At 42.0% G+C, this 17,031-nt stretch overlaps 1 protein-coding gene across 4 annotated transcripts in view; it reads right to left on the bottom strand.

Annotated features, from left to right (window-relative positions):
• The window catches only part of RXFP1 (relaxin/insulin like family peptide receptor 1), a 135,861-nt gene that overhangs the window by 26,583 nt on the left and 92,247 nt on the right, over positions 1-17,031 (bottom strand). For 2 of the 4 annotated variants that reach the window (XM_019521705.1, XM_019521704.1), the window contains exons 9-13: positions 14,719-14,793; positions 12,167-12,238; positions 10,988-11,059; positions 7,852-7,923; positions 2,817-2,888 (exon numbers count right to left, since the gene is read on the bottom strand). In XM_019521705.1, the coding sequence (XP_019377250.1) occupies positions 2,817-2,888; positions 7,852-7,923; positions 10,988-11,059; positions 12,167-12,238; positions 14,719-14,793 (363 nt within the window). The remainder of the gene's footprint in view (positions 1-2,816; positions 2,889-7,851; positions 7,924-10,987; positions 11,060-12,166; positions 12,239-14,718; positions 14,794-17,031) is intronic. The other 2 variants (XM_019521707.1, XM_019521708.1) reach the window with 2 other exon arrangements.

The following is a 17,031-nucleotide window of genomic DNA, read 5'->3' as shown; positions in this document are numbered from 1 at the left end:
TCACTCAGAGCAGGTCTACACTGTGGTGTTGGTGTTTCCAACCACCCAGCAACTCCTGCACCAATACTGTAGACCCAGAAAAACAAGAGAGAGGCCATTCAAGGGTGTCCCTTGGTGACTGTTTGCATACGTACTAGAAGAATCTTGAGAATGTCTTGAGAATGGCTGCAGAGAGATGTCCCAAAGTCTTTCCAGGTTTGGAGAGTATGTGTGTAAGAGCTGGTGAACCAGCAAGTGTTCAGGAATGACGCACTTGGGATGTCCTGCTGCCACAGGCAGCTTATGGACATCATTAACAGAAAAACAGCCCTTCCAGAAAGAATGCTCAATCAAAATTCCTCCTCTTTTGGCACAGCACCACAGCGATAAGCAGCAGTAGCAGCAGCAGCAGCAGCTGCAGCCCCATAAATTCTAGAGGAGTTCTTATATTTGGAACAGGAAATTGCTACAAGGACACCTAATTCAATGGAATATTGAATACAGTGGCTACGTGGGAGGGTTGACAGCATTCTAGCCCTCAAGATTTCCAAAAGATTTTAAAGAGAAAAATTCAATGACAACAAATGGCAATAAGTTTTTTGGACTAAAAATTATGTGAGCTAATCATTTTGAACTCTTACATTGTTCGCATCATTTTAAACCTCCTGAAGTCCCTTCCAGTCCTATTTTTCTATGATTCTGTGTTGAGAAATATTATCCATTTTATTCATCCCTGTCTTTGACAGTTTGACTTAATCAGGTAGAGTGGTTTCAATGGTTGTCTTCTCAGGATTCATTCTGCATGATGCACTCATTGTTCATTTCTGCTATTTCTGATATAGTCTTCTTACAGTGTTTGATTATTTGTTGCTATTTTGAGGGGGCAATGCTTTGTTCTTTCCTAGCCTTCTCATTCAGGTAGCTATTTTTTCCAGTCTGATGGTCTTGGTACTGAGAATACTTTTGTCACAGGCTGTTTATAGGAGTGAGTGGATGTGACAGGTGTGCCTCTTCGGGGTCCGTCCACTATTGACCCTGCAACACCGGTTATGGGCCAGCCGCCCACCTTCTCTCCTGCCACACCTTGTTGTTACTTGCTTAATTAGGGGATATTAATCAAGCAGGAGCCTGCCCATTTTCTGTCTCAATGCCTGGGGCACTATCTGTGGCTCCTTTCCTCCCCTTACACCGCAGCCCAAGCCTCGCGGATGTACCTGACATTGTTCAGGTCTGTTCCACTCTTGCAACCTGCACCCCACCAACACTCAACTCGCCTTACAGCCTGTGCCTCACCGGTGCTCTGGCTCGTCTCTTGTAACCTGCACCACACAGGCATTCTGGCTTGTCTCTCGCAACTGTACCCCTCTGGCACTCGTCAATCGCTGCCCCCTCTCCGGCACTTCCCACGCTGCCCCCTCTCCGGCACTTCCCATGCTGCCCTGGGGCTCAGGTGGCTGTAGCTGTACCTGGCCTCAAATCTCTTCCTTGGGGTCTTGAACCTCCTTCCAGGCTCAGGCGGCCTCAGCCTTACCTGCCTTCCAATTCTTCGCTCCCCTTTTTGGGACTGGGGTCAGTGTACCCCCAAAATGCTGCACCCTCTCTGGCGCTGGGGTCCCCACACTACTGTGGAGCCCCTGTGAGGCCTCCTCCAACCCGTAATAGCCTCACCCGGTCCTCCGGTTAAAACAACAAACACAAAAACACAAAGCCCCTGGGCTGTAATGTGAAGCTAACCCGTCTGGCCAAACAGCACTCAATCCTTACCAGGAAATACTCCAATCCCAGCAGCGGCCCAGGGATGCTCACGCAGTCAGGGTTGTCCCCTCTATCTGCACTGGCCGAGCTCCTCCTTCCTTGGTCGCCAGAGGGGAACTGCCCTCCTGGCCTCTTGCCTGGGCTTATATGGGCCAGGCCCTGCCCCTTCCTGTCAGCTGGCTCCCCAGCAGTTATCCTGGCAACCAGCACCTGTTACTCTGGCTGCCCTGGCAACTGGCAGCTGGGCTTCCCCCATCTTGCCACTAGGGGTGTCTCCCAAGCTGTTTTCTGCTGTCAGGCGCAGGGCACCTGTGTGCGCCCTGCGCCTGACAGCTGTGGAATACACAAGTTCATTATGGAATCTTTATGTCCATGAAGAACACACCAGAGCCTTGTTTTGAAATGCCTCAAAGGAAAGACCTCAGGCACCCCAGGAGTAAAAACTGAACAGTATTCAGCTTCTCTATATCTTTTTTTATGATTGAAGCAGAGGATTGTGTAAGAACTGATGTGTCTGTCAGAATTATTGTACAGATGTTAAATTTCTTTGAAATCTTGCAAGTTGCATAAAGAGGGAGATGGGTGATTCTACACCCCACTGAATGGCCCAGTATTGTTTGGGGGGTTCCATCTCAGCCTATCTAACTTCACTAACATAGAACATAATTACACTTATTTTATTACAGTGGAATGGGCATCATCTTCTATTAACATTTTTATGCAGAATTCAGGAAAGGATGGCACCTTAGAGACAAACTGTTTCAGAGAAGCATAAGCTTTTGTAGGCAACCATCTATTTTGTCAGATGATATGTATGGATTCTGGACTAACTGGTGCCTTTTTGTTCTTCAAAATTTCCTATTTAGAAGCTGAAATTCTCAGGGAAAAAATAAATCAGATATTGTCTTTTTTTCAGTTTTACATTCTTGAGAGGCACCAACAAATATAGTGGAAGGGTCACGTGGCACAAAATCTCTCACATACAGCTTACTACACATTCTGGAGAAACATCTTTTTGGATAAGAAGTATAAAACCATAAAAAAAATTCATAACATATGGATTAAAAGGATCAGAAACTTACAGGGATTTGAGTTTTTTTAGGTAATCAAACTGGTCTACTTGTATTTTCTGGATGGGATTATAGGACAAATTCCTGTAAAGACAAATGTAAGGACATATTAATTCCATGCATCTTCCTTAAAACTTGTCCTAATGAGAATCTTTATTTTTAAATCCTATCCTTTTGACTCAAAAAAATGGCAGTTACAATTGAAAAAACAGTCTGGCATCTTAGGCCCCTAATACACTTTACATTCAAGACACAACTAACAGGTAAAGGTCAATTTAAGACATGATAATAGAGTTAACGAGCCACAAAAGTATTCTACATATTAATGTGTAATAACTTGGTGGCTCATTTGTATCACACCTTAAATTGAACCCTAGAGCTGGCCCAAGACCGATACCAACATTCAGCTGAGTGTTAGAATCTGTCACGGGGCAGCCTCAGGGCTGGGGATAGAGCTGTCCAGGCAGCCCAATCCTAGGGTCCCCATGCACTGGGACCTTTAAAACCCCTGTCCTGCCCAGCTAAGTGGCACATAGAGTTTTAACTTAGCCCTGGCTCATGGTGACCCCAAGATCAGGCTGAACTGGGGCTGAGATAAAATGCTGTGAGTCACACAGCTGGGTGGCACATGGGGAAATGGGGATTTATCAGTTCTGGTGTGCGGGGACCCTGGAATTGAGCTGCAGCAGGCCAATTCTGGGATCTCTGTGAGTTGAGTTACAACCCCAGCTGGGGTGTTGGAAATCAGCTTATTGTTGTCTGGGGCCTGACTGGGGCCAGTTTCAGATCCTGGTTTGGTACCTGGCCCCACCTAACAGTCGGCTGATTGTCAGCGTTTGGGTTTTAACCTGCTACTGAGGGGGCAGCTGAAATCGCACGTGGCAGGAGGCGCAGTTTTTGGGATCGTGTCTTAGATCCCATGGTGCCTTAAACCAAACATCAGTCAGAGGCGTTAGTAAAGAGGAGAACAGTTTGTGGCTTCATGGACAAGGTGTTGGTACACAATTTTTAATTTTTTTTTTTTAAATTTCATAACTATTTTGGTTGCAAAACTTTTTCCACTCCTTATATTCAAAATACCTCAAAGAATGCCATATATTTAAAAATAAGTGGCAGCTTCTTTTCCTAATCATTAAAATCAATTTTTTCAGATGCATTGATGTGGTATGATAAACACAAAAGGGCAGTGAAATTAAAAAAAAGAAAAAGAAACAAACGTCTGGTACAGCTACTTAGTGTAGGCATGTGTTTGCACATGTGCACACATGTGCTGAAGGCGACAGGTTTCCTTTTCCTTCCTCCACACTTGCGCATTTCACAGGTGCCAGTCACAAGGTAGTGGTACAATATGTACAAGAAGCCAAAGAAACTGGGTGTGGAAAGCTTTAGTCCTGCCTGCAGTCATTCTGAGAAAACCATCAAAAGTGCCGCAAAGTTGTGAGGCATTCAGAAAACAGCGGTCTTGCCTGTTTAAAAATATTTATGTAGATTTATGTTGCAAAATAATAGAGTGATAGTGACACACGCTTAAACTGGATTAAATCATTCATCACAGCAAACGTTGAGTGTCAGTCCTCAGGAAGGTGGCAGAGGATGCACGAGTAAGGGTTTTCCCAGGGTTCTGTGATGCTGCAATCTTTTTTCTACCCGTATGAACTAAGGTAATAAACTGGATCTAAGGTAAGACTGAACACATAGGCTAGGGACAGGCATTCAAAAAGCCTGATCCTGAATTGATTCAATCTTTGCAGGTTAGTCTAGGCTAAATCAGTTTTTAACCCAGACAGACATCCCAGAAGTGCAGGAACATGCCTGCCATGGCTCAGGATAGAAACTGGGTGGTTGGGTGGGGGGGAGTGCTAGAGCTAGCCTCCCTTTGCTTCCACAGGGCAGAGCTGAGGGGGGCATGGCCAGGCCCCAGCAGAACGCTCTGGCTATTATCATCCTTAACTTGGTATTTACCAACCCATTAAGAAAACAAAGTCTCTCTCCATTAATTAATGGAGCTCTTCTTAAACAGCTCTTCCAAGAAAGGACATTAAGCTACTGTTGATTAGCTTCAAAAAGCCTGTCTGCCTCTGGCCTGTCCCACAGCACGGATCATAGCCAGTGTGTGGTCTGCTAGATAATGCTGAAGTGTCTGCATAAAACAGAGGGGAAGAGGGAATAATTCCTGCTTAGCAGGGAGAAGCCAAGCAGACCCTGCTGTGCCTGCAAGTCTGTGCCGAGCTCCAGCCAGGAAGCAGAGGGGAGGGGCCAGCCCTGCAGCAGACTGGAGAGCCCTGCCCAGCCCAGGGAGCATGCCAGGATGCTGGGGGTGTCTGGTTTATCTTAACCTAGCAAGGGGTCTGGGACAGACATTGCATAAACCAGTTTGAGTCAAATTAGTTAAGTGTGATACTACATTCAACCAGGCTTATCTCAAACCAGTTTCAGCCATTTTCAAACTAGTTTATGTGCACTGAGCATCTGTTCTGTTACAGATTTAAACCCGTTACCGATCACTTAAACCAGTTTATGTGTAATGTCTGTCCCTAGCCATATAGACTCATCCTCTGGAGAGGTCCTTACATTCTGCGACTCTAATCCCCATCAGAGAGGGGCAAACATACCTAGGCTACTATGATGCCTAAGCAGTCCCCACACCTTGGAAGCACAGAGTAGGTAGAAGTACACAGGTGGGCATAGACTATAGCTGCAGACAGAAGTGCAACTCCCTGCTGTAACTGAGAAGACTTTGCAGGAAGTGCTTGGAGTTACAACAATCCCTGGACCAAACAGAAGTTCACCATTGATTCCAGTGGGGAGGGGAATCTAGCTGATACCTAAAGCCTGCAGCCAGTTTCCCCTAGCAATGGCCTCTCCTCTCTCCCAGCTGGGTTCCTGTTTTCAAAATGGGAGGGGTGAAGGGAGCAGAGGAAGCTCATTCTAGGGGTTCCCCAGCTGGTGCTCCCCACAGGGAGTTCCAATACACCTCAGGGGGGCTCCAATGCACCCACCCAACCCTCCAGTAGGGGCTGAAAAACCCTCAGATCAAACTCCCTCTACTCCCTTTCTCCCTTCCCATTCTGAAAAAAGCTCAAGGCTGGCAGGTAGTGCAGACCCAGGTTACATAAGACACTTTGTTTTGAAAGGTCTTCATCTGACCCTTCATGCAGTGAGGGTTCAGATTTTCACTTAATCAGCCATTTTTGAAGCAGCTGTTCACTTGTGTTTGGTCATGGCTATAGACCACTTTTTGTGGCCAGAACAGGTAAAAATTGTCACTTCTGTCTGCACCCATGGCTTTTATTTAGCCTTAATCTATCCCTGTTTAACATCTTTTAAATTCCTCCATTTTGCATACAAACAGAAGTTACATTTCTCCCAGGAGAAAGCATTTTGTCCCAGGATCCTACATAGTCCATTATTCCACTGGAAATACCTGTGAAGGATGAGAAATTAAATGTGCTAACCCTTTTTCCCTGGAACAATACTGAGTAGGATTCTAAGTTAATCATTTGGGTCAGTTAATTGGGAGTCAAGATAACTGGCCTTGAGCTAGGTGCCTTGAGCTAGGTGCATGTATGAGTGAATCCAGGAGTTTGTCAAGTGGGGTGAGGAAGCAGTGACTAATGCTGCAGGGATGGCTACATCCCTGCTCCCAGCTTTCCCATCCTGCCGCACATTAGGATGGGCAGAACACATCATAGGAGTGACAGCTAGGGTCTTTTTTAAAGTTCCCAAATCAGGTAAGAATCTATCCTGCCCCACCTCACTCTCAGCACCTGTTCCCTTATCCTCCATGCTCAGTGGCATATCCCCTCCCTTCTTCTTCCCACCACTGTTGCTATCTCCTCCTGCCTCAGGGACAGAGGGAGCTCCAGGGCTGCTGATTCATCTGGTCTGCATAGGAAGCTGGGATCAACTGAGAATGGTGGCAGTGACAGTGTATGGGTTCCCCCTACCCCAGGCTGGCAGGGAACATCTGGGGGACCAGACAGGGAAAAGGAATACATCCACCAGTGCTGCCACTATCTGTGGCTGAACCCAACTCCTTACTAAGGAGTGGCTCTGTAGGTCCCCCACCTCTGGGTGGTGGGAGAGGGATAGGAGAGGATGGAACATGCTGCTGGATGCTACAGAATTCATTCCTGATATGGGGACTTAAAAAGGTCCCTGGCTGCTGCTCTAGTGCTGTGGACTGAAGGGAGTGGGGGCAGAAGGTCATCACACCCCTGCATCTCTTCTGGATTCACCCTGGATGCATGAGGAGTTGAGAATACAGAGCAGCCAACACAATGACATGGAGCTATCTATAGTAACCAACAGGCAATGCTAAGGAACAATGATATGTTATGTATCCTGACCCTGTCTAGAGCTTAGACACCTGCTCTGCCAGTAACCTCTCCCTCTACTTGGGGTTCCTAGTCTAGAACCTGATATCCAGAAAGTTAGGTGCCCGGGGAATTTTAATGCTGGAAACATGAAGTTTAGACAACCCCATGGTTAAGCAGTAGCTGAACAGAAATTCTGAGGATTGCAATTTTGGATTTAGGTAGGATTTACAATCTTAAATCCTTTATGGATCTAGTCCTTTGCGTGTTTCATGAGGATGAAGGTGGACTTCTACATTTAAAGCAGAATAACACTGAAAACAGAATGCTAGTAGTCCAAACCACAGAAACTAACAGATGGTAGTAGATTAAGTGTTTTAATATGTGTAATATTAAGTGCTTGAGAATATGTGTAATATTCTTAGAGACAAATCTTGCTTACCCTATGCAAAGCTTTAACTGAAATCAATAGGTACTATCTAGGTTAGGAATAATTTGAAATAACTAACCTTTTTAATATTCAAGGTAGTATGCATCCTTGCTGAAATTGTCTTGCATGTAATATTTCTAAAAAGCACATTTCAGGCTAAATTTGGGGGTTTTACATTGAACTCAGATAGGAAGATGATGCTCTTGGATTTGCTTCCTGGATTGGATGACTGATGTCATCATTTTGAATTAATATTGTATAACTGCACACAGTATAATAAAGAGTTATTACAAAACCTTACAGTTGTGAGAGCTCCTTCAGATCCTTAAATAGATATGGAGGAAGTGATTCAATCTTGTTGTTAGCCAGGTCTCTGTGGAAACAAGCCCAGATACAATATCATTAGTTGTTAGTAGATTTTTTAAATTATACAGAGAAGCATTTTAATATTAAGGGCTTTCACAATTTGACTCTTTTTGCCAAAGAAAATGATATGTTATTACATAGATTATCAGAAAGGATGATGCTAAAATGTAAGATGAAAGAACTTAAAGCCCACTGTGTCTCAGTATTTGAGACATATAATTACATACAAGGCTTCTCAGGGTTTTTTCTTTTCCTTTTAATTTATCTTCTCATTTTATATTGCTTTTCTTTCTCTTTTCAGTTTTACACTTCTTTCCCAATCAGATTAGTAATGATGTTGGAGAGACATATTAAAGGACATTTCTTGCTTAACTTGACCAAATAAGCTAATATACAAAAAGGGTAACGGATTGTAAAAAAACACATTAATTATATTTCTGTTACATGTTTAGTGTGTTTTGATTTTATTTCTCTATTTCCAGTGCTTCATTGGGTTGGATTAAAACTCCTATCCTACTTCATAGATTTCATAGACATTAGGGCTGGCAGGGACCTCAGAAGATCTTTGAGTCCAGGCCCCTGCCCCAGGGGCCGGAAGTCAGCAGGGCTTATAGGATCCCAGCAAGATAAACATCCAAATGTCTCTTGAAGGCATTCAAAGTAGGTGTTGAACCACCTCCGGCGGCAGTCTATTCCAAACCTTGGGGGCTCAGACAGTAAAGAAGTTCCTTCCTTATGTCCAACCTGAAATGGTCATGGAGGAGTTTGTGACCGTTTGATCTTGTCATCCCTTGGGGCGCTCTGGTGAACTTATAAGTGAGGCAGGGTTTTAAAAACTATAACTGTGGATGTATTAGATAGCAAACAACAACCTACCCCCACAAAAACCCCAAACCCCAGTAATAGATGTAGTATTTATTAATAATGCAGGTTTTCTACTAAAGTATGAAGAATCACCCTACCTTTAGCTATGGAAAAATATGCCATAATTTAAAAAATATAGGAAAAGTACCAGCACCTTCTTCAAACGATGAAATTAACCAGTCAACCACAGAGAGATAAATAGATATTTTTGCACCCTGTATGGGAAGAACTGGAGAACAGCGTTGGGTAGGAGAAAGAGGGGGAGAAGCAGCTCAGCACTTATCTATTATCTTACACAGGGGCTTTTGCAATTGCTGTGTCGGGGTGGGCTGCTGTTGCCCTGGGATGAACTTCCTGAATAAAGGCTGCTGTGGTGGCACAGGTTCCCCATTCTGGCAAGCTTTCTAAATTGGCACCCAGGGCTTTGGCATCCGCACTTTGTTATGCTGTTGATCAGCAGTATCAAATAAAACACCTGATTTCAATGGAGATGTATTCACTTTCATTGGTGGAGAATCTTTCCCTGATTTTTATCTATCCACCAAAAAATCATCATCTGTGAGTGTGACTGTGCAATACCTGTGCTATAGGCAAACTCTTTCTTGATTAAGAAGCATCAAGAACGGATGCTGCTAGATATATTAAAAGTTCTCTCACTATAATCTTCTCATTAACGTTAACCCAATCAAATATTAAATAATGTGTAGTAGTCAGCCAGATTGTTTTCAGCAAGTGAGAAGTCCAAGTCTGTGATAACCCTGAGAGCATTTTTAAAAACCATTTCTTATATAGAGCTACTACTTCTTTCTAGTGAACCCATCTATTACATGTTTTCATACAGGGAACTCAATGGTTTTGTAGATGAAGAAACACCCTTCATGGATTCTGCTCTATTATGTATTTTAATTATTCTATTCACCATATTTACTCAAATATAAGACAACCCAGAATATATGACCCCTCAATAGGCAGATTCTATATATGGAAAATTCCTAAATTTGTTATAGGTATAAAATCTAAATATTGGAGGTTTGCCTTAAATTTGTCTCCTCCTCACTGCTCCAGCAGGGAAAATAAACCTGGGGATTTGAGTAGCCCCTTTGCCATCTGCCCCTTCCCAACTTCCCCCTGCAGATCCTTCCTTACTGTCAGTCCCTGCTTTCTCTTGACCACATGGAAATAAGGGCAAATTTGAAAACACTGACCTTGAAATAAACACAAACATAGTTCATTCAGAATTGATGCATTTATCTTTTTAGAAAGTGCTGCAAGTTTTAGAACAGGTACTCCATAAACACACTTGTAAGTAGTACTTTTCTACTTATTTATATGTAGTAAAACTATGCATGATATTAGTCCAAAGCCAAAAGGCTCATATAGTTCATTGGGCTGGGCCCTCATCAGTGTCAACAGCATTTCAAGCCATGGTGACCTCACAGCTCAGCATTGTTCAGTATGTGTGTGTACATCAGATATCCCACCCCCCACCCCCGCTGGCCTGCCCCAAAGGATCCATTTGCTAATTAGCCCCCAAATCATGAGTGGAACTGGATGTTCTTGTCACCAGTCCTGGGATCCTCCAAAAATGTATATGCAGTGAGGCACAGAGCAACCTGGTCCAGCTCCATCTAATGGAGGTGGGCCACATCAGGCTGAGAGAGAGGGTGGCAGAAGGATTTTGAGTGACCTGTTTGGGGCTCTATTTAGTGATGCCTGCCAGACATGTAAGGCTGGTGGAGAAACAGGAATCATTGGAATTGGGAAAGAAAGGCACAGCTCAGCTGTGGAATTACAGGGGGAAATAAAAATATATTTAATGTAGTGGCTCACCACGACTTGAAAAAAGAGTCAGCACTGAAGGGGACTGGGTGCACTGGGCACTCTCATATATCTTATTTACATGGGCTGCACTAATCTGTCCTTGTGGTAGGTTCCCATCATTGTGTTTGTCTAATATGGGCCATATGGTTTAAAGTCATGCCCAGTATTGGCTGCACTTAATTAGCTTCCTAGTTGGTTTCCATTATTGAGCACATGCTGCTTTTGGCAGCTAACAATGTATTTAATGAGGTTTTCTTGCATGCAAATTCATGCTGGCTGGAGGAAAAAAAATCCCTTGTCTTGTATTTGAGTAAATACAATGAATGACAGCGAGCCTGGGAAGTTTCTCTAAAAACCGTTATGTAAAAGTTAAAAAATAAACTTACAGTTCATCTAAATTCTGGAGAGAGGAAAAGCTATTTTCATTTAAAGAGCTGATTTTATTTCTTCTCATCACCCTGAAAGGATAAAAACAAATATATGTTTCAACTTTCTGAAAGGTGTCTGTTTTCTGGGAAGCCTAACGTTGTAAAATAATTCCTTTTTTTCTATATAAGGTTGCATATTCTTTTATCTGTATCTTATCCAGTTTAATTGTTCACTGAATTAGCAATGTCCCCAATTATTTAAACTGATATTCTATAAATATTATATTTCTACCTGTATATGTACATGTATATGCATGTTATATGTCTATGTATATGTATATATGCACATCTGTAATATATATGTGCACTGTGTGTGTGCATGTGCACTACATGCATAAATACACTTTCAGTTGTATTTTCATCTACTGACAATTAGAGCGACTCTGAAATGTTAAGTATTTTGAGATTATGTATGCCTTAGGGGAGTTTGAAGGTATTAACTACTACTTATTTGAGAATTCTGGATATTTTGGGAAGGATGAATGAACCTCTCTAGTTTTATGCAAAATGTATGAAAGTACAAATCCAAAGTGCATATTCTTGAGAACTGCAATCAGCAGGGCTTGATTCTATATTCTGTATTCATCCAAAATATTCCACTGAGTGGAGATTAAATCACTAGGGTAGATGCACGTAGGAAAGAGAGAGCCGAGTGAGAAAATTACATAGATGAGAAAGTAACACTTGCTAGAGGGCAGCTGAGAGACTTGGGAACAGCATGAGAGGGGAGGGGAGGAGAGTTCAGAATAAGATTTCAATATTTCTAAGGAAGTTTTTGGGTTAATCTAAAATGTCTAATTGCCAGCAATCTGCTTAAATGAAGATACTATTCATGAATTTTGTCATGTATGTGGTCAAATTTTTCACATTTTTACATGGTTTATAAATCTCAATATGTGATGCGACTGCTCAAATCCACTTCAGTGAAGTTATGCTGCATATACTAGGGTTAATTTTGCTATAAAATTGGTTCTACTTTTTTGTGCTCAGTTAAAATGTAGCATTTTAATAATCTCCATTATTTCCAAGCAATAATCAATATTTTGGAAAGTTTTGATGTCAGAAACCATTCTACATAATTTAATGATTGTTCATTACAGAGTTCATTCTGGCTGCCCAGCATGTACTATTACTTACAGTACAGTTAAAGTGCTGCAGGAGATGAAGGTGATGTTTCTAAGGTTACGTATATGGTTCCCTTCAAAGTCTCTGGGAGATAAAAAACACACACACACACAAAAAACCCCCTTTCAATTACTGACAAAATTTAATTTAAATCAGAAACTTACTCTGAATTCCCTGTTAAAAGGGAGACCTCAGTAGAACCTTAACACAGAACAAAGGACAATAGTAGTCTTACAAAAGGCAAGGTAGGGTAGCACCTTAGAGATTAACTGGTTCAGAGAAGCATGTGATTTTGTAGGCTCTCACTCCCTGAGAACAATGAAACATGAACTCCTTCAGGTCAACTCCTTTAGCATAAACTGGAATCCTGAGTTTAGGTTTTTGCAAGTTGGGAAAGGATAACAGGAATTTGTATGCTTGGTTTCAGGAACTAAGGGCTGATTTATGACTGCTCCCAAGTGTGTGCTTGAGATGAAAGAACTCAGAGTTCCCAGTCTCTTGTGCCTCTGCCAAACCATAATGGCCACATCCAGATGATTGAGTATGTGCCTGTTGCAGTGTCTCAAAGTAGTTTGAGATCCCGGAAGAGGCATGCTAGGAATGAAAAAAATTTCCACACTGCATATTTGCACTGTGGACTCTAATTTTGATATGGTTTGACAGTTCAAAGTGGGCCACCACAACAAGCACATCTTCTGGGTGACAGCTGCCCAGATGGCAAAGTGGGAGCACCAGAAGACATGACAGCAGTGCCATCCAAAGTCTAACTGTGCAGCCATGGCACAGTGGCAGCTGACCCAGAGGTGCAGGTGGCTCTGCTTCAGTGCCCATACCACAGCCCAGGCAGCCGTGTGGTCCCCATCCAGGTCTGACAGGTGTGCAGACATGGGGCCACCAGTCCAAGGGGTTGGATGCAGTTGCAGGTGGCAGCAGGTCACAGACAGCAGCAGCTCCCACTGCCAGACTGCTGCAGTGGGTAAAGGGGACACTCCAGGTTAGAGCTATTTAAGTAGTCCAGCTGGCACACATGGCTAGTGTCCCCAGATACCAACTGCCCAGGCCTCAAGCTCCTGAGGGTAAGTAGCCCTGAGCTGCTTGCCGGGGCAGCTTTTATACTGCTGGGGCCAGCACCTGTGCTGGCCTCATCCTCTAGCTCCCCCTGGCTGAAGATCTGGGAGGAGCTGGATAGGATCAGTTTGCCCCAGGTGGCACAATTTGCCACACACCAAAGTGAATGTTCAGGCACACGTGCTGTGGCACAAACCTCTGGCACAGATTTATGCTGCTGCTATATGAGCTGCTGCACGTGCATGTGCTTGCATGTGTGGGTGCATCCAACATATCTTTCATTGCAACAGTGGCAATGGTTTTATTTGTTGCATGGTAGCTGCAGCATAAATGATACTTTTCATAAAGATGAATCAAGGTTTGCTACTGAATATGCTTGGTGGTTATATGGGGCTGATTTAGGAAAGCTTTTAAACGTAGGCTTAACCGGAGGCCAGGGACAGAAATTATACCTAAACCAGTATACATGATTGGAAAACCATTAAAATTTGTAACACAACAGAAATTCAGTGCACATAAACCACTTTCAAAATGGCCCAAACCAGTTTAAGATAACCCTAGATGGATGTAGTATCAGACTTAGCTGATTTAAATTAAATCAGTTTATTGAACTTCTGTCCCAGATCCCCTCCAGATTCAAGTTAACTCACAGTCCCCCAGCATCCCGGGATGCTTTGCACCTCCCCTGCAAACCTCCCTCACAGGATGGGCAGGTTAGCCTTGGCCCAAGCTGTCTGCTTCAGCTGAGCAGGGCTGTGTGTTCTAGCACCCCTTGGCTTCTGACCTGGGCTACTGCAGGCATCTGGCTGCATTTCTGGAATCAAAAGTGAATATGTATTCACTTCCTTATCAATTCAATCTATGTAGCCTAGAATAACCTGTGAAGATTAAAGCAATTCAGCCTCAGGCTTTTTGATTGTCTGTATTTAGCTAAAGTGTTTAAATAATTTTATTGGATTGGGACTTATGCCTGCTCTTGACATATACAGAATTAATGCCTTCAGCCAACAACGGAGGCAACACTGGCTCAAAGAGCTGTAATTGTATTTACAACATTTTAATGTTAGAAACATTTTAAACCTGTTTATATTCAATTAAAATGAAAGTTCTTCTGTTCACTGTTGGGAGGTATAAGGCTCATATTTTAAAAATTGTTCCATCCTTATTCCTTCCATCCCCAAATTGAAACAACATAATCGGTTGGTATTTGTATCAAAAGCAATTTATAAAAAACAAATATAGTATCAGAGCCCATGCAAGGGAGATAATTGTGATGGTATCATTTTATCATAACATTTCTGGGACAAACTGTCTCCTGGCCCTCTATGGCTAGCTGAGATAAAAACAAACAAACAGCACTACAGGAATGAAAGGAGAGATTTCTGCTCTTTATCATTCCTCTTCCTTATATTTAACTTAGGGCTAAATTAAGTGTTGTGGAATATCATCGGTTTCCAGATGATCAAAGTTTCTTTTCCAAGTAAAATAAAACTTACAGCCAGTTCAGTCTGGGCATGTATTGGCACAGGGATTTATCAGGTAAGCGAGAAAGAGAATTATGCATCAGCACTCTGGAAAAAGAAAAAAACCCAGTATTTCATGATGTTTTTGCAGTAATTGATATTAAAGAACAATGTCTCTTTTGCAGTTTTCCCCCCTTCCTAATACAACATGGCAAAGATTTGTTTCTCATGATATTAGATGTAATAACATGTTTTTTGGTGGGATCTTAACTTCTCTTGAATTTTTCAATGAATAACTTGGCAAAGGGAACTTCTTTTGCAGCTGTCTACTGGTATAGTCTGACTGCTTTGCATCATTGGAGCAGAATTCCGCAGCTGAAGTGTGTATGTGAAGTTGGTTCTACGTGCCTTTTTAAAATAAACCTGGAGTCTGACTGTTCCCTGAGTGAATCAAAAGCAAGCATGCATCAACTCTAATGGAAAAAGATTGGGTTCTTGATTATATTTAACAGCAGGAGTTGAAAGCTGATGTGCTGAAAATATCACAATTAAAACATTCTGGTTTGTTGGACAACTGTTTTTTTTTCAAATTCCTCTAACCTCCAAATCAAACTGAAGTTTTCCTTACTCTTCTGGGGTATTGTAAGTAAAGCTGTTTGAAGCTTGGAATTTTAGTTTCATGGGAAATTTCCAACATTTCAGAATTTGTTTTCACTCCAAATCAGAACTAAAACTGCTTTCTGTGAAATTTCCCATGAAACAGAAATTCAAAATGCTCTGCTTTGAAAGCTTTACTTCAATAACATTTAAAAAAATTAGAAATATATAATTTTGTTTAGATTTATTATGTATATTTTCATTACATTTATTTTATTTCATATCAATAGCAATAAAGCATAATATATATACCCAATATGACAAGGTATAACACAGTAATCAAACCGGTAGGTTCATTTACTTTATTTCTTTGAAAACATTACAGCATCTGCTACTTAATACAGATTGAAATATTTTGAATCCCAGGCCAAAGTATCTGCTCTGCTGTTTGTGTTCTAAACACCAGTTTGATACTTTCAGCAAGAAAAGTAGGACTCACAGTAGACTATTTCAACTGTGCATTAGAGCCATAGCATGGCTTTTGCTGTAATGTACTAATGCAAAGTAGGATTAGTCTACTCTGCATTTAGTGTCTTGTGTAGATGTGTCCACTATTTGCTAGAGGAGCAGCTGTATTCAGTATCTTGTGTTATCCTAGACTCATTTTTTCATTTATCATTGTGATTTAGAGGATGGTATTGAGCACACACTAGAAAACTTGCAGAGGATGCTCAACTGGACAGAGTTGCAAGCACTACTGAAGACAGGATTAGGACTCAGAATGACCTTGATAAACTGGAGAAAGGTTCAAAATGAAATACAGTAAGGCCAAGTGCAAAGTTCTGCATTGAAGAGGCATATATATGGGTTGGGGAATAAGTGGCTAGGCTGTCAGTATTGCAGAAAAGAACCTGAGAGTAATAGTGGACCATGAGCTGAATGAGTCAACAGTGCTCTTGTTGCAAAATGTCAATAGCATACTGGATTATATTAACAGAGGTGTTGGCTGCAAGTCAAAGGAAGTGATTATTCCACCTATTCAGTACTGGTGTGGCCTCACATGCAGTACTGTGTACAGTTTGGAGTGCTGCACTTAAATATATGGACAAATTGTAAAGAATCCAGCAAGGAGCAACGAAGATGATGAAAGGTCTAGGATACATTATTTAGGGGAAAAGGTTGGATGAACTAGGATTATTTAGCCTGGAGAAGAGAAGATGATGAAGATTCGATACCTTAAGGCTAGTTATAAAGAGGATGGAGATAACATTAATTCTGTTTCCTCTGTGGCTGGAAGGAACAGAACATGAAATAATGGTCTTAAATTTCAACATGGGAAATTTAGGTTGGATATCAGGAGAAATTTATAATGTGGTGAGTAATTAAGCATTGGAACAGACTACCTAGAAAGACTATGGACTCTCTATCTTTGGTAGTTTTTAGAACAGTTTCTACAAATGCTTGCCTGGAATGGTTTACACAGGGATGATCCTGCCTTGAGCAGGGGGGTTGGACAGGATGACTACCTAAGGTCCCTCCCAGTCCTATTCTTCTCTGATTTGTAGGATTTCTAAGACATTGATCTTACATCTCTAATTTTAAACTTCAGCATTTCCTTGAATTTACCTTTTGCCACTACTGCTTGTTACCATATAGAATGTACAATAGTATCATAGCTTACAGCAAAAACCTATAATATACACATGGTGAAAGCTCTGAATAAGAATATATGAACAACAGTATTTTGCA

Source organism: Gavialis gangeticus, unplaced genomic scaffold (genome assembly GCF_001723915.1).
Source record: "Gavialis gangeticus isolate Ggan-Ray unplaced genomic scaffold, GavGan_comp1, whole genome shotgun sequence".
Taxonomy (NCBI): Eukaryota; Metazoa; Chordata; order Crocodylia; family Gavialidae; genus Gavialis; species Gavialis gangeticus.
Note: the sequence above shows the minus strand (reverse complement) of the source record. Positions and strands in the feature narration are given on the sequence as shown.